At 39.0% G+C, this 21,478-nt stretch overlaps 1 protein-coding gene across 2 annotated transcripts in view; it reads left to right on the forward strand.

Moving 5' to 3' along the window:
* Nucleotides 1-4,902: 4,902 nt before the first annotated feature.
* Nucleotides 4,903-21,478, forward strand: part of LOC117400503 (activin receptor type-2B) — a 54,937-nt gene continuing 38,361 nt past the window's right edge. For both annotated transcript variants that reach the window (XM_059023361.1, XM_059023362.1), the window contains exon 1: nucleotides 4,903-5,412. In XM_059023361.1, the coding sequence (XP_058879344.1) occupies nucleotides 5,361-5,412 (52 nt within the window). In that variant the 5' untranslated portion in view covers nucleotides 4,903-5,360. The remainder of the gene's footprint in view (nucleotides 5,413-21,478) is intronic.

The raw sequence follows: 21,478 nt of genomic DNA on the forward strand, positions 1-21,478 counted from the left end.
CTGTATTTAATATAAAATGAATTAGTTACACCTGGAATAAAATGTACATTTACTAAACACGTATTTCATATCCACACACTTGGGTATTGTTTTTTGATGGGCATCCTCAGTGTGCAAGGAAAGAAAATCTGGTCCTGCAAGGAGAAACTAGTGTGGGCATGCACGGTACACAAAGTAGGAACATTTGATCGGGAGCAGAAATCGACATGACACCGGTACAAACGCTGCTGCTTAGTGTCTCCACGCCGGTGGAGTGGTCGAGCCGGAACGCGAATAATAGGCAAGCAAAGTAATGGTCAGCTTTTCATTGATCCTAGCAGTTCTTAAATAAAAAATAAAAATAGGAAAGCAAAGTCACATGACTCCCATCTCCCGCACAACTGTCTCATTCAGTCAGCAATCCTCATGATGCAGTCAAAAGATCATGAGGAACAACTTCTGTTACAAACTACTTCTTAAGAAGGCTAAAAACACTGACAAAGACGACAGCCACAGCACATCGACTACGACTGCGGACACAAACACAAACGAAGCCACTGACACACAGACACGTAAAGCAATGCATTCCAACAAGATGGAAAAAGACACTTTGTGGAAATACTTGTAGAAATGAGATAAATGCATTATCTGTGTTACTAGAAGTTCGATATGTTCTTGAAATGTATTTGCTTACGATTGTAAGTCGCCCAGGATAAGGGCGTCTGCTAAGAAATAAATAAATAAATAAATAAATAAATAAATAAATAAATAATAATAATAATAATAATAATAATAATAATAATAATAATAATAATAATAATAATAATAATAATAATAATAATAATATAGGTTACTATATGTGTTACTAGAAGTTCAGTATGCAAATTAAATTTGGAGAATAATTGTTGAAGAAAATAAGTATTTTAGTGGCGCTCATGTCTTTCAGATCCAGGACCACACCACTGCTCTACTGGTAGGATTTAAACTGTGCCACTAGATAATCCGACTGGAGTTTGTACTGTGAAGCCCCAGATGGATCCCGGCTGATTTGTGGTTTGGTACTACATACTCCATCATTTAAAAATGTACAAGAATGAATGATAAGGGCAGCAGTGTAGAGTAGTGGTTAGGGCTCTGGACTCTTGACCGGGTTCAATCCCCAGTGGGGGACACTGCTGTTGTACCCTTGAGCAAGGTACTTTACCTAGATTGCTCCAGTAAAAACCCAACTGTATAAATGGGTAATTGTATGTAAAATAATGTGATATCTGTATAATGTGATATCTTGTAACAATTGTAAGTCGCCCAGGATAAGGGCGTCTGCTAAGAAATAAATAATAATAATAATAATAATACAACCAGAGAAAACATTGCTGATTATGCAAAAGAAGAAAAACCCCAACAATACATATATGTACAGCAAATTAATATAAAGCTAAGACAGCAAAACACAATGGCTCCTAACCCTGGCAGCACAATAATCGATTCTGTCGGCTTCATCACTGAGGTTAGGCCAGTGTCGATAGAAGACAATTGTGTTTGCACTGGATTTCACAGTATTACTATTTCTGCATTGACATTAAGGCAAAGCACAGAGAAACGATGCCTGCATGACGCGTAAAGGTAACTCAAGAACCTTATCTCAGACTGCAAAACCATGCCATTTTAATCTTGCATTTTCTATTGATCAATTAATCATTCAATCTACATGATTGATTAATCACACCTGTTTGCTGTGATGTGAAATTGTATTGAAAGACAATTACAAGTAAAAAGAAAAGTACAACTGCCAGTTGCACTACAACTTAGAACACTGCATTAGATCTGTTCAAGTTTCAGACTAACAAAGGTAACTTACAGAGTGCTATTTTATTTAGTTAGCTGAAGGAAAAGTATGATATAGTTGTTAATTTTAATCTTCTGATACTGTTCGAAAGACATACGTTGAACAAAATGAAAAACCAGTAACTGCGACGAAGATGATACGAAAAACTTGTAGAACTGTCATGAAAGGAAATCAATGATGAGCAAATGTTGCAAGTTTTTTTGGCAAGTCTTTTTTTCTTCATTCTGAGATATTGAAATATTGGGTATACCGTCCAGTTGCACTTTTGTCTTTAGTACCCTCCACCATTCTTCCAGATTTCTTTGTTTTGCGTTTTTTGATACCGTACTCCGGTAGACAAGATGGATCGATCAATTATTGTTTTTTTAATCGATCAAAGTCCACAAGTGTGATTAATCGATCAATCATTAATCGATTCCCCCCCCCCCCCCCAATACCCCAATACAGCACTGATGTATATTTACATGTTCCACTTAATATTATTATTATTATTATTTATTTCTTAGCAGACGCCCTTATCCAGGGCGACTTACAATCGTAAGCAAATACATTTCAAGTGTTACAATACAAGTAATACAATAAGAGCAAGAAATACAATAACTTTTGTTCAAGCAAAGTACAAGTGTGACAAACCACAATTCAATAATATAGCAGATAATAGTGATAGTTACATCAGGATATGATTAAATAGTGATAGTTACATCAGGATATGATTAAATACAAAGTACTACAGGTTAAACACTTGGCAGATTACAGTATTCTGAAGTACAGGATTAAATGCAGTAAAATAGGGGGCAGATAAGAGCAAAATAAAGCACATTTACATGAAGGGTGATAGTGTCCCAGGATACAAACAGAGGAGTTCTACAGATGCTGTTTGAAGAGGTGAGTCTTAAGGAGGCGCCGGAATGTGGTCAGGGACTGGGCAGTCCTGACATCTGTAGGAAGGTCATTCCACCACTGCGGAGCAAGGGTGGAGAAGGAGCGGGCTCTGGAGGCAGGGGAGCGTAGCGGAGGTAGAGCCAGTCTTCTAGTGCAGGAGGAGCGGAGAGGTCGAGTGGGGGTGTAGGGAGAGATGAGGGTCTGGAGGTAGCTGGGTGCAGTCTGGTCAAGGCATCTGTAGGCTAGTACAAGAGTCTTGAACTGGATGCAAGCGGTGATCGGGAGCCAGTGGAGCGAGCGGAGTAGTGGAGTAGCGTGGGCGAAGCGAGGCAGAGAGAACACCAGACGGGCAACAGAGTTCTGGATGAGCTGGAGCGGACGGGTGGCGGACGCAGGGAGGCCAGCCAGGAGGGAGTTGCAGTAGTCTAGGCGGGAGAGTACCAGGGCCTGGACCAGGAGCTGGGTAGCATAGTTGGTAAGGAAGGGTCGGATTCTTCGGATGTTGCTCAGGAAGAATCGGCAAGTGCGTGCCAGAGTGGAGATGTGCTGGGAATAAGAGAGGCAGGGGTCCAGGGTGACTCCAAGGTTCTTAGCTGAGGAGGAGGGAGAGAGTGTGGTAGATTCCAGAGGAACAGAGATAGAGAGATCAGAGGAGGGGTAGGAGGAGGGAAAGAAAAGGAGGTCAGATTTAGAGAGGTTGAGTTTGAATATCTCAATATCATACTTCTATGATATATGGGTAAAACATATTGTAATGTTTTTACCGATTAAAAACACCAGGGAGACGATGTTGCAGTTTTCAATTCACGGTTTATTTGTTGTACAATTGCTGGGTGCCGACTGAACGTGTCATAGCAGCTGGCAGTTCCTTTAAACTAATAATAGAAGCAGATGCAATTAGCTGTTTACAGGCTTCAGAATACACTGGGTCGCTGTCGACCTCCACCACGCAAAACAACCATGTACACAAACTCTCTACAACGCTAACCAATCACCAGTTACTTCTGACGCTTCCTCGTGGTGGGTCGTGACCCACCTCAGGATGTGGGTCTACACGCTTTGACCCGGGTTGAGCGAGACAAAATGCTTGACAGCCATTCATGAGCTGACACAATAACAAACAGCCACGCCTGCATGAAGGCTTCACTTCCGCAAGGAACATTTCTCTTTATTCTGTTTAGCCATATTTGTGTTGCTTGAGACACACCACAAGCTAGATTGCAGTAGGGATGTGGAAACATTTGCTCTAATCAACATTTGGGCCGACGGTTCAATCCAGAGAAGCTTGGATGGAAGCGTCAGTAACAAACTGCTTCCAGGGCATTGATACGCGCATTGTGTACTTGCGTCTGTCACCCAGGTGAACCCTGCTTTATCAAAAGCAGTGTGAAATCACGTAGCCGACCCACATGATACCGGGTCCTGCCTGGGTAGGTTCTGACCCGGGTAGATCATGCCAGTGTGAAAGGGGCTTTAGTTCAGTGTACCTTTTCCTGATAGGTTGCCTCTCCATTACCAATACCCTGCAGCAGGGAGTCTGGTGAGGTTGACCTCGCAGACTGTCGACGTTACAATATTTAATGCAGAGGGTTATTAGTAATTTCTGATTAAGTGCAACAAGCAATATCAAAAACATAAAACAAAGATTAGACAAAGCAGTTCATTTTAAGGATGCACAGATTACAATCAGTCCTCTGGACAATCTCAACAGGATGTGAATCTGGTGCCACTGGTTTGTATTAGCGAGTTTACTGTACTTTCCCTACCCTACTTGAGCTCCTAACATCGGTTCTGGGAACGTTATTCCAGGTTCTAACCGCATTCTTGCTCTTCCATGTATATTCTACTATTCTACTGTGGTGTGCTGTACATCATTTTGCACACTTCAATCAAGTGCATATTTTAGTACAAACACATTACAACATTAGCCTACTATTTGCTTAGATCAACATTTCAATCGTCCTCGTTTTATCATTACAGCCTTTTTCATCACTTGGTTATTGCGACATCATCAATTTACACGATATGCTGGATTCTCAATATGATATGAATGTTATTTATTAAAACGTGTTTGCAAGCCCAGTTATTTTTTCCCTCTCCCTCCCTCCCTCCGTTACAAGTCCAGTACAACATTGCTGAGCTCCCCCTTCTCTGACTCCTTTGGTTGCATTCCTCTCTTTGTATTTAAACATCCGGGTTTCCCTACTGGCTGTGCTTTACACTCCTCTCCTCACACAGAAGCCATTTTGGACTCAGTTCAGTTTTTTTTGCATGTCAATTTCAGAGGTAGTGTCTCTCTGTCCGTTCACTATTTTAGGGGTAAGAAGAAAACACGTTAACCAAGCGTGCAAAAGAATGAAATTTCTGCAGGCGCAGGCGCTGTTAAACAACCAACGTTAGTATTTGGAAATGTTTGCTTCCTCGATGGATTTTTTTACATTTTAAAGTTTAGTTTTTTTTTTCCCCAGTGCAATTTTGTTGCATGGGGGCTATACACACAAAAGCAAGGCAAACTCTTTCTCGGTACAGTGGACATTGGGTGGGGGGTAGGGTCATTTGACAAATCATCTTTTTAAATGTTCGAAAAGGATACCAATAAGCGTTTTAAAAGGAGAAAATCCGGAGCCGTACGTGTCTCTTAAATTCAAGGAATATGTTTGCGTCCTGGTTCACTTTTACACTTCTTTGGGGAACTTTTTGTGCAGGTAAGGATTTTTTATTATTAAAAAAAAAAAAAAAAAGTTAAATAAATATATATAAATTTAGGTCCATGAACATTTTATCTGACGTCTTGGCAAAAAAAGGCTTATTTATTTGGTTTTGGATATTCTGATTTTCGTATTGTAACTTTGTTGATATAATGTATGAAATATCTTTCATTGTGTAACTCGTAGCATTTCTTTACACGCTGCAGGCTTAACAACTTAAATGCAATTGGGTTTATGAACTGGGTTGAACGAATGAACTAATTGTTGGCGGTTTTGCAAATAACTATTGTTGTCATTTTTTTAAAATTTCATAATTAAATTAACTATTTTAACAACGCTTGAAATGTGAGGTATCAATGTTTGGGAGATCGCTTTAAATCTGAAGTGTTGTAAATGTTGCATTTTTATTGGTTTTAATGGGTTTTGTGATCAATCTAAGAAGTCAGTCCCATTTTTAAATGGACCGTGCAGTGCTTTAGGAAGCGCTTTTGTTTTTATTAATGAAACGGTGTGATGTGGAGTGTTTGCTGTTTTTATGGGATGTCATGTGGGCTGATTTGAAAGCGTGATCTAATAGAAGTTGTAAAAATACAAACCACATTGGTTTCACATTCCGTTGAGTTTTCATTCCTCCTTATTTGCAGCACCACGTGTACAAAGCATTAGCTCAGCGAAGTTCTAAAAATCCTGTTAACATATTAAATGTAAGCATGTTGCGACATGCTAATGAAACGGGTTGTTTGTAAACGTTGAGTTTACTATTTGATTTGTTTCTGATTTTAAGATGCTGATCGCTACAGTACTGTATCAGTTGCAGATTTGCGAAAGCGGGGGATTTTAACTTGCACAATACTGCCCTACTTTAATGTATACATTTATGTATTTATTATATACATTGCATATCCCCCCTCCCCTTGCCTTTTACAGTAAATTATTTAAAGCAGTGTTTCTTTTGTGCAGCTAGCTAAGACGTGCCACGTATTTGTTTAATAGGCTGTATGGTTGCTTTGTTGCGCTATCAATCCCCTCCTTGTTTTTGGCGAGTTTGGGGGAGGGGTACCAAGGTGAACGAACATTGGCATTTCAAACGACTTGTGCAGATTGCTATAACAATATCAACATCATTACAAAATATAACACTGTTATATCTGTCGCCCCTGCATCGGACGCGTTGATACACTGCAAAGTGATGTGTTTGTTGATTTGTTACAATGTAAATGAAAGCATTGCGTAACAGCGTTAACACTAGCGGTCTCCGCGGTTTAGCGTTTGAGTGTCTCCTGGTAATCAACCCGGTGGGATTCATAAGTTTCTAAACGTGTTTAACAGAAATGCCCAAATGACGTTATTGACATAGACGGCATTCATATTATTAGTTTGTTATTCCTTTGGGAGCAGAGGTGGAGGGGCTGTGTGTGCGGAGCGGTAGAGAGGGTTATATTTTGAACAAGGACACGCACATGTTTCTCTTAATATTTCTCAAGCCGCTCAAACCCCTGTTGTGCTCGGATATGATGTAGTACAGGAGCCACGTGAAGTTGTCTGCACACATGCTCTTTGTTTTCCTCTGTGCCCTTCATTAATAATGCAAGGCTTGTGCTCACGGTGCTTTGTTACAATGTCGTATGTGGATTTGCATCCTAAATAAATCTCGTTTATTTTGAACCGATTTTTATTATTATTCTTTTTTAATCCTATATCAGGTGATTTTATATATTGCCTTGTGATGTTTAATTGTTTTACCGAATGGTTTTAGAAATGACGCTGCTGCACGCTGTAACAGTTTGAAATACGTTCACTTGTTATGGATTGGCGTGCTTAAATATAAATGTAACAACTTTGCAATGTTTGACAAATGCATTAGTCAAAAAGCAAACAAAGGGCAGGTTTACTTGGTACATGTTTAAGTACAGCGTTCGCTTTTTGTACGCCAGATGGGTTAAAATGTACAGTCAGAGGCCAGAGTTATTAATATTGGTACAATAAACGTGTGGATGCAAGTTTGTTAAATGTTACCAGCTAACGTTATACAGTGGGCGTATCTTCCCTGACAGTGACTCTGAAATTAATTGATTAACAATGTCGCGAACCATATCAGGTGCTCAACGATAAGTGTAACATTCATTAACATCACACACCCCTTCCCCATCCTCGGTGTGTTTACCAGAGTGGCAGTGAATAGCACAACCTCATTCAATTGGCGCATTGTATTGTGTTATTGTCACAAAGAGTTTGTTCCACATTCACTTAAATATAATTGGGAGAAACGTAATGCTCTTTTATGCGGAAACCTATATATTTGCTTGATTTGTAGACTGGCCATGGTGAAAAACCAACAAGATTGTGTTGCTGTTAATGCCCGTGTATCACATGACCATTGCGTCAATAACAACAATGTACCTGGACCGTATTCTCCGCGCAGGTGTAGCACGTTTGACCACATTGCTGAAAGGGATGAGATGGGTGAAGTGCTTTGACATGTTTTATTTATTAATTTGTTACCAAAGCCTGCTAGCTTCTACTGAATACGTTATTGGCTGTGGAAGAAAACAACGCGGGGGGGTTGTAGTAACGTTTGCTTCGTTGCGTTTTGGTTTGATGGGGGGTTGTCATAAGAGTGAGAGGGGGGTTTATAAAAAAACAAAAAAACCACCGTGGGGGATGGGTACAGAGTATTAACTTCGAGCAGCAGCTCAGATTTAAAGAGACAGGGTTTGTTTTTGCAGATGACAAGGCTATAATTGAGAGCAGCGTTTGTAGTCAGAATTTCTTCCAATACAAAACAAGTCAAGCTTTACACGAAGCACATCATTTGTATTAATTTAAGCGCTTAATTGTTTTTACATCAGTGGTACTCCAAATTGGCTAACACTTAACAGTAGTTAGTATATGCAAAACACACAGATTTATTTTTGTTTCTGTTCTTATGAGCACTTTGCAGTAAAATGTGCAAAATGTTAAGAAAATGTGCCTGAGTAATATTTGCATAACCTTCGGTGCCCTGGCGCCCCAAAATGAATGGGGCTGAGTTTTAAGAGTTAAAGCAAAAGTCACCGCTTGCAAAACAACATCTTGATAAACTTAAAATAGTATTTTTTAACTGTTTACTTACTGCAGTGTACTGAGGTTATATAATGCTTAGATAGCGGCCACGAATCACGTACGAGAGAATAAAGTCTTGCGGCACTTAAAATATCCAGCACTACTTTTATTTATTGATTTATTTTAAGCAGAACTACTCAGGAGCAGTTTTCCTGCAGCCAACAATGCCATAGGTTTTCTTTCACAAGATGTTAAGTTCTCCTGCGTAATTTATGGCACAGTCCATTCAATGTGGCGTCTGGTAATATTGCTTATGAGGTAGTAGACCCCAAACCTTTTTTTTATTTGAATGAATTGGGGAAATAAATTATGTGAATAATTTAATTATATGAACAGTTTAACTTATATAGCTTGTGAAGGAATGCCCAAAGGACACCTGTCTTTCTGTTAACGCTAACCCTAATGAAAATCCTCAAAGGCTTTTTTAGTGATCTCTGTGACTGTTTTAAAAATTCTTAACAGATCTTTGTCAACTGGAACAGTACCAACTGCTTTTAAAAGTGCCGTGGTTAAGGCGTTCCTCAAAAGATCTCATTTAGATCCTGCAGTTCTGAGCAATTTTAGACCGATCTCCAGTTTATCTTTTATAGCTAAGATCATGGAGAAGGTAGTAGCCAATCAACTTCATATGTTTCTTGATAACAATAAAGTTCTAATTCGACTTACTGGGAAATGCAGACTATGGGTCTATTTCCATTCTGGTTTTATTAGACACAAGTGCATCATTGGATAATGCTGATCATACCATTTTAATGGATAGCCTTAAACTGGGTAAGGTTGTCTGGAACTGTACTAAACTGGTTTAAATCATATCTTACTAATAGATGGAATTTTGTTTCCTTGGAAGATTAAGCATCAGGGTTATCTACAATTACCTGTGGCATTCCTCTGGGTTCCCTTCTTGGTTCCATATTTTATTTAAACATGCTAATGACACACCGCTTTTATATTTCTGTGAAACCTGGAGATTCCCTTTGTGGTCTCTGAATTAATTGAGTGTCAATGATGTACAAATCTGGGTGTCATTTTTTTGCAGTTAAACTCAGATCAGAGAAGTTTTGATTTTGGGTTCTCCATAAGAACTGGAATTTGCCATTTCGCTAAAAACAGAGTTGAGTAGTTTAACTTCAAACCCCAAATCAGAGGCCAGAAATTTGGAAATCATATTTGATTCTGATTTATGTTTAGCAATACGAAGTTTGTCTTTCACTGCCGGATTCTGAGAAACTAATTCATGCTTTTCTCATCTAGACTTGATTACCACAATGCTGTTTTTGCTGGGTTACCAGACCATGTCTTTTTACATTTACAGCTTGTTCAAAATGCAGCGGCGTGGTGCTTTAAAAAAAAAAGTGACCATATAACTCCCATGCTGGCTTCTCTACACTGGTTTCCAGTACGATTTTAGAGTTGATTATAACATCCTACTTTGGACTGGTGTTTTAATTGTTTTTAATTCATTTTATTGTAAACTTTCTTATGTTCTAATTAATTGTTGTTGACTTGTAAAGAGCTTTGATATACTGTATGAAAGGTGCATATATCTATATCTGTCTATCTGTCTAATATCTATATATTATAAATAAACTTAATGGTGTGTGTTTTCTCTTCTCGGTTTTAACAAACGGTTAACTTGTATGTCCAGCGTTTTAGTTATTTTAGGATTACAAATGTCATTTAATTAATCTGGCTTCTAGAGAGAAATGTTATGGTTTTAAAGGCCTTTTAAACTTGCAAGATTGAGCTGGTGCATGCCTAAAACAGCAATTACCAGGTTTACAATGCTAATGTCACCTTTGCTGGTTCCCATGGTGGCAGTATGAGGTTCTGTAGAGCTAAACCCCATGTGTGATTCAGCAAGACTTTTTTCTATCTTTCTCTAGAATGCAGAAGTGTGCCTCTGTGGTTTTAGGTGTTTATTGGCTGATGCATATTAAAAACCACAAAGATGAAGATGTAACTAATGTGCACTTCTCTCATTTTATTTGCACTGTCTAGGTTTACATATTTCATAACCTCCCCCAACCACAGCTTGAAATACTAAAGGATGTGTTATAAGAACTGCAGACCTGCAGTTTACCACAAGACCCCAAAAACCCAAATAATAAACCCTACGTTCATTTAAACTTCCATTTAGATTGACAAGAACATTTAAAGACAGAGCAACATCACTAATACTGCAACCTTCTTCTGGCTTGCTTTTAACAGCCTGGCCACGTCAGCAGTTTGAACAATTCATGTGGCAAACCTTTTCAGGGTTTGCTACAGTAGCACTGTAAGGTTGCACTCTTCAAGTATTGCTCATCCTTGTTAGTCAGCTTTTTGGGTCTTCTAAGTCCTGGGTTTGTCAATTACAGGTGATGTTTCTCTGTTCTTGTTGATTATGCCTTGGATACCATGCCTTGAAAATCGAGTGATGCGAGCTATTTCACTCAATGTTTGTCCTTTATGCAAGTCAAGGTTGTTCTAATAGTAGAAAACACTAGTGGAGGCTTTGAGTAAATTGTTGATGCTCATGATCCATCAGAGTAGAAAAAATGCAAGACTTTTGCACAGCAGTGTATATATACATTATTATTTTTTACAGGGTGATTAGATAGTAAGTTTACCACATCAATGATATGGTTCGTTGATGTGGCAAACTTACTTTCTATTCACCTTGTATATAAAATCTCCAGATTGTGTTGTCCACAATATTGCTAGTCTTGCTCTATATTTCTGTGTGCAAATTCCAAAGTTTTCTTACTTCTAACTGAAAAGTATTCACAATCTTTAACCTCTGTGTTGTGTTTCTGGTTATATCCTGAATTCATTTATTTTGTTTAATTTCTTAAGTGTGAAAGATCCTCATTCTTTATTTGTTTTGTATTTTTAAAGACATGGCTATACTAAAGAGAGCAGTCCGCCCTGCTGAATTCCCTCAGTACTGTACTTATTGATCTCAACTACATGGCAATATTTAGACCTGTTCTATTTAGAGCATGGTTTGAGCCCATGGATAGGATGAAAACATTAGGCCAGTAAAAATACATATGTAGCAAAAATAGAAGCGGGAGGTGGAGTATCAGGTTTAATCTTGTGGCAAAGGGAAGCGTGCTTATAATTGCGTGTGTGTGTGTGTGTGTGTGTGTGAGTGTGTGTGTAACGTGGATTAACTGCATCAGTAGAACTATCCAGGCTCTTGTATTGCTGGAACAATCAATCAATCCCTATATTTAATGAGTCAGTTGAACAAATTTATTTTCAATGATGACCAGGCTCACACCACCAGAGCAATCAACATCAAACACAATAAATAAGGAGTAAAAAACACTTCATCAAACAAACTCAGCATCAGCTTAGCAGGCCCAGCTGTCAGTCAGTAGTGGTACTGTACATCATAGTACAGAATTTTATTTTTTGTGCACTAACAGGAGCATTCATTCACAGCCTTTAATGATGTCTTTCTTCAGTGTTGCTTTACAATTGTAAATGGTGGTTGGTGTTTTTTTTTATTTTATTTAATCGCTTTGATTTATGACTTTCTGGAAAGCGTTTTACAGCATACATCTCCTATTTGGTACATCTCAATTCACTGTCATTAAAAAAAAAAAAAAAAAAGGTTTGATGGCATATAATGGAAGCAACACTTTATCTTTTAGAAACTCACTTTCGTAGCATATGGAATAAAATATGTGAACAGGATATTTTAAAATAAATGGCTTTGTAACAACCAAAAGGAAACCGCTTCTCAGTTGAAGCTCCTAGTACTCCATGCGTCCTGTGGGGAGTGGGGAGTATGTACATGCAGTTAATATGCTGGCAGCCCTAGTGATCCACTTTGATGGTAGTGATGCATTTTGAATTGGCAGCATACAATATGCGTGTCCGTTTCATTTTGTGTTCTTATATTCCAGTAACAGCAGTGCTTTTTATAGTAGGATGCTGAAATCTGTACACACATTACACTAGTAAGTGATGTGTTGTGTTTCACAATGCTGTTAAGTGAGATTATTACTTTATTACTTTAGTCTCAGCACTGCTTGCATATAAAACACATGTGTGTTTCACTGTACTTACTAATAATAATAGTGAAACTGACATGAGCCATAGTGTACACCTATAGAAGAATTACTGCAGTTACCACTGGATCATAAGTGGCAGCTATCAGTATTCACTATATAAAAACAGATGGGAAAACAAACCGGTAGATCTGTGAATTATCTACTGGTTGAAGGCTGGTGTGGATTAAAAGTTCATTATGCACTCCTCCAGAGTAACTAGCTAACAGAACTAGCAAACATGCTCTGACAGCTTGATCCATGCTAATTGGAAGAATGAGGAGCAGGTCACTGTTGCACTCGGTGCTTTATGACTGTCCTGCAGCAGGTTCCCTTCAGACAATAACCCCCAGTTATTTATTTATAATGCTTTGTTTGCTTAATGGAAAGGGATAGCTATTTAAATATCCAATGGTTTTAGAAACTGTAGGGTAGATCACACAAAAAGAAAGAGGTGAATGAAAGATGTACGTAGCTATTGCAAAGATAATGTATACATTGGCTGCTGTGGGTTATTACTAGCTTTTAAGAAACGTGCGCTGTCCGTCACAGAATAGTTTTGATAAACATAAAAATTAAATGACAGATATTCTCAGGGGGACAGTTCTATGAAACGGTTTTGTTTTATTTCCAAGTGTTCGTTTTGTGGTTTTTTTTTTTTTTTTTCCTAATCTCGTCGGAAGAGATCACTTTTAAAATGAAGACATTTTTAAAGAGGAATTCATGTCTGACTCTAGAAATGGGAATTTGCTCTGTCCGGGTGAAGGCTGTCAATGAGGAACCTGACAGCATCAGGCTCCACAGAAAGGCTGTCGTTTTAAACGAGTAGATCTCACTCTATTGTGTCTCTTCCCATTGTTAGATGCATATTATATTAGTTCTCTGTCTGGAAGCCCTAGAGTGGATTGCTCCAGTGTTTTGAATGCTTGAAGTTAGACGGGTGTAGCTTACTGTAATAGCTCTGAGTAACGAGTGAGTGCATCCAGATACCTGCTAACTGTTAAGCAATATGCTTCTTATAATAAGCATGGATGCAAAGAGTAGACCTTGAAGGTACCAGAGTATATTGTCCACTGATTTTATCATGAAACATGCTGCAAATTATTTTTTTGGAAGATGCAGATGGTTATTGTATCTCAGGAATAACTTGGAGGGAAGTCATTGTTACCTTTTACCAGTGAGGTCTGAGTAACAACTGAAAGTAAATCAACAGGTTAGAGATATCGGGCATATTTATTAACCAGCTGTTGTAGACACTAACCAATAAAATACATCACATTTGGACATTTATGAAGCGAAATACGAATGTGAATAAGAATTCATTGCTTTCAGTTTGCAGCCTTTTATTTATTTGTTTTAAATTGATATATACTGTAGTTTAAAAAAAGCTTAGTTATACAATACATTTCATATTTTGCTTATTAATTTGTACCAAAGCAACTGGGCATTATATAAGTGGCTGATATGAAATGTTGGCTTGGACTGGTGTTGCTAATTTCAATGACAACTACAGCAGACCACTGGCTGGCAGTTCAAGGCCCTGCTGAGGATGAAGCCTTAAGTTAGCATGTGTTTTTATTCACACTGTCAATGATCTCGCTGCCCATGTGAATATGAGCCTTCATGGGCATGCCAGCTCCAAGGAGTGCAGTTACTGGGTTTAGTTTTTATATCCTAGAATACTTTCACACAAAACCAGCTTTCTATTTCATTATTGTGCTGTAACTTTACGTTTTTCAAGACTTCTTTAACTGCCATGACATTGTACATTATGTCTGAGTCGATAAACTTTACATACGAATCTGAGAAGCTCTTGCTAACTTGTGCACCCTTGATTTTAATGCTTGAATTAGCATAGCCCTGTGTTTAATTGGCATTCTGTTGTCACACCTCCTCTTCCACTCAGCCACTGAGGTTTATTAAGCTGGCTGTGTAGTTATCATTTGGCTTGCTGTCTGCATTGGGACACCATGGGGGGTGAATGGGTACGATCAAAGGGAAGCAGACCTTTTAGGAGGCAGGTATTTAACACAAATGCAGCTGTTTTGAAGTGACGATTTTCTCGTATGCATCTGCTGAATATTTGATTTATTACAGTACCCCAAATAGGGTCATTTTTAATGTTGCTTTAATCGTATTGGACTGTTTTTACATGGATTTATGAAGTGTAGATGTACTTGTATTTGTTCTTCCAACAAAGCAGGGTGTTTTGCCTTTTTGTACTGTAAGGTGATATATAGTACAGAATAGCTATATATATATATGCACCAAAAAAGTTAATGAACAGTTGCATTCAAAACATGTAGAACAGTGAAAAACAAAAATAGACGTGCATTAACAAAGTGCCCTGAAAACAAAGAAAATAATTTAAATGAAGCAATAAGCTCAATCAAGCTAAAAAGGAAGTGAAAAGGTTTTTTTTTTTTTTTTTTTGTGAACTCCAGTTTATTTTTCCATTAAGTGCTCCTGGCTAGAATGTTCTGCTGCCCGACTGTAGAGTTCCTGGGGAGAACCCTGAATGCTACGTGAACTCTATAGGTCAGGACTATCCCAAAACATCAAGTGTGTGTCTGAGATTATTTTGTGGGTCTTCTTAATATATACCAGCGCATAAGTGACTGCCATTTGAAATGGCTTTTCAATGCAAAGACAGAGAATGGTGATTGGCGGGGGTAGGGGGGTTGTCTGGTTACTGGTTTACAGCCCCAGCCCTGGCTTTAGCTTACTTTTTGTTACTTGCTTTTGAAATGTCTTACTTCATGCTGAAAAGACAGACGTGTCTCTGTGTGGGATTGATGGCTTCTGGGGGCGTCCTGCTCGAGACGGTAAAGACGCCTTTAACCCCCCACTGGGATCTTTCTTTGTTAGCCATTTGTGTGCAAGTGTGAAAGAAAAGAAGCTCAGCCTTGTCTCAAGGCAGTGCTGCCCCTGTGGGGCCCCTTTTGCTTTTGTGCCCCTTCATCTGTGCTGAGGTATGTCGGGTCACCGGGGTTTGTTTGTGGAAATGTAGCCCGGGGGGTTCTGCTTTTTTATATATATATATATATATATATATATATATATATATATATATATATATATATATATATATATATATAATAAATATGAGAATGCCAGGACTGTGTTTCCATAAACATTGTTACTGTATGTCATCTATTAATACATGCATAGTTGAATAGGGAAGTAATGACAGAGAAGCCCACGCTGAAAATAATTGCTGTGCAGAATTCCTCAGTTAGGGAGTGAAGTACCTGACTGTATTGTCTTTTTACTTTGCTTCATTTTAGCTAATTATTTTCTTCTGCTGTAAAACAAAATGTGGCACCCTTTTTTTTTTTTTTTACATTTCATTTTATGGCCTTTTTATTGGTCACAGCAAACAAGTTCGTTTTGAGTTTAATGTGTAAGTAAATTAGCCAATTAAACGCTGATATTTCAACAATTTGAAAACTCTTTCTTTTTTTAAGCGGCTCATGAAAACCCAGACTACGTTGCTAAGAAGGTTCGTTCGCTAGCCAGGAATTCGAAGATTGTTTTACACCTTCGAAGGTTCGTCAGGCGCTATTTACGGACTGTATGGTGGCTTTTTTTCCCCCTGTTAACAGAAATCGTTTGACCATGTGTGAATACTATAAATCTCACATTAAATGTCACTTGCATGCAAAATTCGATCTTTTGATTTGTATAATGCATACTACTTAAACATAATACTTTTTTTTTTCCATATCTATTTTAGTTAATTTTTTATAATATTTGCTGACTGTTGTTGGGCCGCTTGGTTGTCCCTTGCGGGCCGCATGTGACCCGCGGGCCTCCAGTTGAAGAGCCCTGCGTAGAGAATATTAAATTCAGCAATGTAAACAAACTGGGAAGCCAAGCAATGTTGTTTTATTCAAGCAATGCTGTTTTATTGCCCATGCGGGTGGTGTCTTTTGCCGAGAAGGTATCTGGAGGCCCATGTGTTCTTTGACACCTGGCATACATCAAGTCTCTTTTGAAGTGTATTTTCAGCCCCCTCTCGGTGCATGGATCTTCTCCTTTTGGCAAGTCCTCACAGAAGCTTTGTCTCCCGACTGTTGTGTGTAATTTGGATTAACACATGCTAAATATGTGTTACACAGCACTGCACATGTACAAGATAGCCCCCCATTTCAAAAAGAGAATGAATAAGTGCTGCCATAAAGGGGGGCTAAGTCTCTATCCTGTGTGTTTTTGAAACCTTGTTGCATGACACCTTTGCATTTTTGTTTTATTTTTATGGTATCAAGTCATTCTCTCGTCACCAGTTGTGTTGCAGGACTGCCGAGTGGAGTAGTTGCTTGATAGCAGTGTTGTGCTATTTAAAGGGTTGACGCATGTGCTGTACTCTTAGGACAGAAAAGCATGTCTCTCCCTTTCTGTCTCATCCTTGTAAGTGGAGCACACATCCCTGTGGTTGTAACAGAGAATCCGTTTGGTTAATCTCTTTCCCCTGGGTGCTGATTGCCCTTAATGGGGACTCCAGACATGCTTTCCTGTTGGCCTCTGCCTCAGTAAATATTGTTTGGGGTCCCCTTTCTTTTCTGTACAAAAGGCCAAACCCATTTCAGTGATAGATTTAGCACATGTTACAAACTTCTGCCACAATTGCTAGATGAACATATCTAGTGGATTGTAGTAGTCCTGACCCTAAATCTACATAACAGATGTTTCAATACTTCACTTATCTACGTAAATGCTGAGGGACCCTTTGATCTTCAGATTAGATTGCCATCATTTCTGCACAACCTCCCCACCTCGCCTATAGACCAGGCTTGTATCTGTTTCAATAGTTTGAAATCTAGCTTCAGGAAATCACAACACTACCTTACTTACTTGACTTTGTGTGGCAGCAGACATTCCTTCAAGATGTTGGTTGCATAATAAGTCTTTTTATAAACTAATTGTAGAGTTTGATTTAAAAACATTTATGCTGCAGTCAAATGTCGACCTAACAATTTAAAGTAAAAAAAAAAAAAAAAAAACATTATTTATTAATCGTTTATTTATATATCCAAAATATGAAAGCTGAGATTAATCCTCTAACTACAAATAAAAACAAACACAAACCTGAGCCCCCTCCCTTCCCTATTGTTGCCATGGTTTCAGTTTTAACGGGTCATCTGGTGTTCTCTCAATGTTATGTAGTATGGCCCGGTCGGTAGTAGCCGTGCTGACACCTCAATGAAATGAATATTTGGGGCAGTTGGTCAGTCTTCTCCTGTACATTTTTATTTGAAGCAGGTAAAAAAATAACACAGCAGTTCCAGTCCACATTGCCTATTCTGAATTAATGAGACGCCTGACCTCCTGATTTACTTTCCATGGCCTGCGGCAGCAATATAAAAAAGCAGAATAGTTGGGAGTGTGCAGCGGTGTGTGTTTTATTTTATTTTTTGCACTGTGGTTGTGTGGTTTTAGTTGTCTGGTTTCTTGCCAAAAGCTATAAATAGAGTCGTGTAAGAGTTAGCATCTGAATGGGGGGGGGGGGGGGGGGAGCGGCAGGAAAGGAAAGGCCTCTTGGCGTCCAGCTGGCTGCTTGCCAAGCCCTGGATTGGCTCAGCAGATGAGTGTTTGAGGTAGTGTAGTAAAGAGTGCTGACTGAGGCTCTCTTTTCAGTTGCAAAGAGTTTGTGAATGTGATGAGTCACAAGACGCACATTTTAATAATACGATAGGAGTGAGAAATCATTTCACTTTTTTGTGTTCAGATTCGTCTTGTTAAAAGCTGTGTTATACATGAATGTTTCTTTTATGTCACACTGTTTTGAGTGGATGTAAAATTATTGCAGTATAAATATTACAACAGTATTACCGATTCACAGATTGTATTCACTAACCATAGTGCAGCGTTAGGATGTTTTTTGGTTTTAATCCATTTTGAGTTGCTGTCCTTTCATATTTATTTGTTCCACATAAGCAGCAAATAAGTGGTTTCACATGCACATTTGTTTGATTTGCAAACTAATTATAAAATCTCTAAGCATGGTGAGTTTTCAGTGCTTTCCTCAACTTCTCTGCAAAGAACCTGTTCTGTATAGTAATGTTCTAGTAGTACAGAGAATTCAAAAACAGCAACTTTCTCTATCTCAGGAGAATCAGGATACTCGTCAATCACTAGAAATACTTCACTAAGAAGAAAGGGAATAGCTGAACTGAAAACTCCCTCTTAACCCTGCAAGGCCCATTTGTGAATCGCATTTATTTGAAAGCTTTGCCGCCCCTCTTGTTGTTTCAGCCTCACAAGCCACCATTTTTCACATGCAGTACATTGTGTTGTCAGGCAAGGAAAGTGTTTTGCACAAGAAAAGGAACCTGGTTACATAGTGTTTTTTTTCTCATTTAAAAAATGCTTGGACATTCCGAGGTTAACCCATTGGCTACAGCATTTGGACTGCTGCCGTCTTCAGATCTCATGGTAGAACTAGCAAGTTAGACTTTGTTTGAAAGCTACACAGTGACTTGCAGAAGGATGTTCTAAGAGCACATGTAGATCTGGGCTATGCAAGGTACTGGAGTTTAGCTGTACAGTGGATGTTCTGAGAGCACATGTATATCTGGGCTATGCAAGGTACTGGAGTTTAGCTGTACAGTGGATGTTCTGAGAGCATGTGTATATCTGGGCTATACTGGGTACTGGGGCTTAGCTGTACATAATGGGATTGCAAATCTGCCTTTTATTTGTCCCTGGTGATTGCATGCCAACGCAAGCAACGAGTTAGGACAGTGTGGGAAACAGCAAAGATAAGCCAGAGATCTAAATGAGATGAGAAATCCATCAGCAGTGGAATGCACGAGGTAAAGGTCAACAAAGCTGCCTCCACACAAAGGAGAGGCTTGTGACTGTGCGTGGCGTGTGGACCAGGCCCCTTCCTGTTTTCATTTGAATCAAAGTGTGAAGATTGAAACCCAGAGAATCAGTTAATGGGCTGTCTGCCTGCTGAATGGTAAACAGTAAACTTCGGCAAGAACATTAACTGAGAGTCAGAGGTCACATGACCCATTCAACAGGCTGCCTGAAAAGCTCCATCTGTTGCTTTAAAGATTGTATTAGATTTTTTTTTACACCAAAAGACTTGAGTTGTAAATTCAAGCAAGTCAGTGCTTCTGAGATCTCGGAAATCAAGGACTTGCATGTTTTTGATTTGGAACTGGTCACATTTACCTGGGGAGAATTTGAATTGGGGGCTGTGAAGTAGTCATAGCAACGCCAGCCTTATCTTGAAAGCCAGTCAATCAGAAGGCTTAAGGTTTGGGAGATGGGAAGGAGCCGATGCTCTGTACAGTAGGTGGGTTTTCCAGATCTGCATGCTTGTCTGTGAGGGGCTCTTTCTCCGAGTAATACAAACAGTTTGTATAATAAAATAACCTTTGTGTGGTAGTCATTGTGTTTGAGTACATTGTTGAGCTAAAATGAAAATAACCCTATTATACTACTTCAGCCTTCTGATGTCCTGTTATGCTTGCTCTCTCATCAGAACTAGTGACCGGTTTACATAGTGGAAGTTTACTGGTGTTCCTTGTGAAAACGGATTACAGTAACTGGGTGTGTTACTCAGTGGGTAGACACACTGGAGGCTTGTACAGTGCTTCAGTGCACATCATCATTATTATTATTATTATTATTATTATTATTATTATTATTATTATTATTATTATTATTTACTTCTTAGCAGACGCCCTTATCCAGGGCGACTTACAATTGTTACATGATATCACATTATTTATTTTTTTACATACAATTACCCATTTATACAGTTGGGTTTTTACTGGAGCAATCTAGGTAAAGTACCTTGCTCAAGGATACAGCAGCAGTGTCCCCCACGTGGGATTGAACCCACGACCCTCCAGTCAGGAGTCCAGAGCCCTAACCACTACTCCACACTGCTGCCCATCATCATCCATTTGGACTGTCAATGTCATGCCATGAAACATTTCTTAATGCTTCTTATTTCTTCCTCTAAACTCTAACACCCCTGTCCCTCGCTGTAAACTTTCAGTTTCTCCACACAAACTTTTTATAGCCCTCTGAGCTGGCTTCGAATGCTTTATTGGGTTGTAAGTGCTGATGGCCGATCATTTGCTTGGTCGTCTCTGTCATTTTCTGCAGCACATTCCTCCTCCCCTACAGAGCCGTGTTACTGCACAGTGTTCTAGCATGCTGCCCTTCTGCATCACGGAGTGCATGCCAAGCTGTGAGCTGTGTCTGCGTGCAGTCAGTAAATCGCTCATCAGTGGTGTGTGACAGCGGTACAGCCATATGACATGATGTCAATAGAGTTTCTATTCAGCTAGGAGCTGTGTTGTTCCTTATTTGTTAATTATTTTATTGTCAGTTTTTATGATGCCCCTCAGGATTCCAAAAATCTGCTTTACTCTCTTTTTAAAAGTCTGAGACCAATGGCTAATAATCTCAGCAGTGGGAGATCATGGGCCCACAACAACATGTATGTCAGTAACATACTTCCCTGCCACGGCTGTATCCGCAGTAGCTTTTTCATGTTTTTCAATTAAAACAGATACCTTTGCAGCCCACTGTGTGCTAATCATCATTGTAAGCAAGAGAAATGTAAGCAAGGTGAAGTTGCCAGGGGTGCTTTGTTTCTGCTCACAAACTCCCATTTCTAGTTTTATATTAGGTTTGCTCAGGTGTGTGTGGTTGTTTCTTTTCCACTGTTTTCTTTGTTAATCTTTGATTTAAGGTCTGTTCACACTGGACACAACAAAACAAAAAATAAAGCATGTTGTAGTTTTTGATAAGAACCATTCACACTTCCTGCGATTTGCGACTGGGTGACAATGAAACGAAAGAAAAATTGGATTGGTGTCTCTTTTTGCATTTGTCACATGGCAGCTAGTGAACTGACCAATGAGGAGCAGCTTCCATTCACCTTTTTTTCAGGA

This window comes from Acipenser ruthenus, chromosome 4 (assembly GCF_902713425.1).
Source record: "Acipenser ruthenus chromosome 4, fAciRut3.2 maternal haplotype, whole genome shotgun sequence".
NCBI classification, from domain to species: domain Eukaryota; kingdom Metazoa; phylum Chordata; class Actinopteri; order Acipenseriformes; family Acipenseridae; genus Acipenser; species Acipenser ruthenus.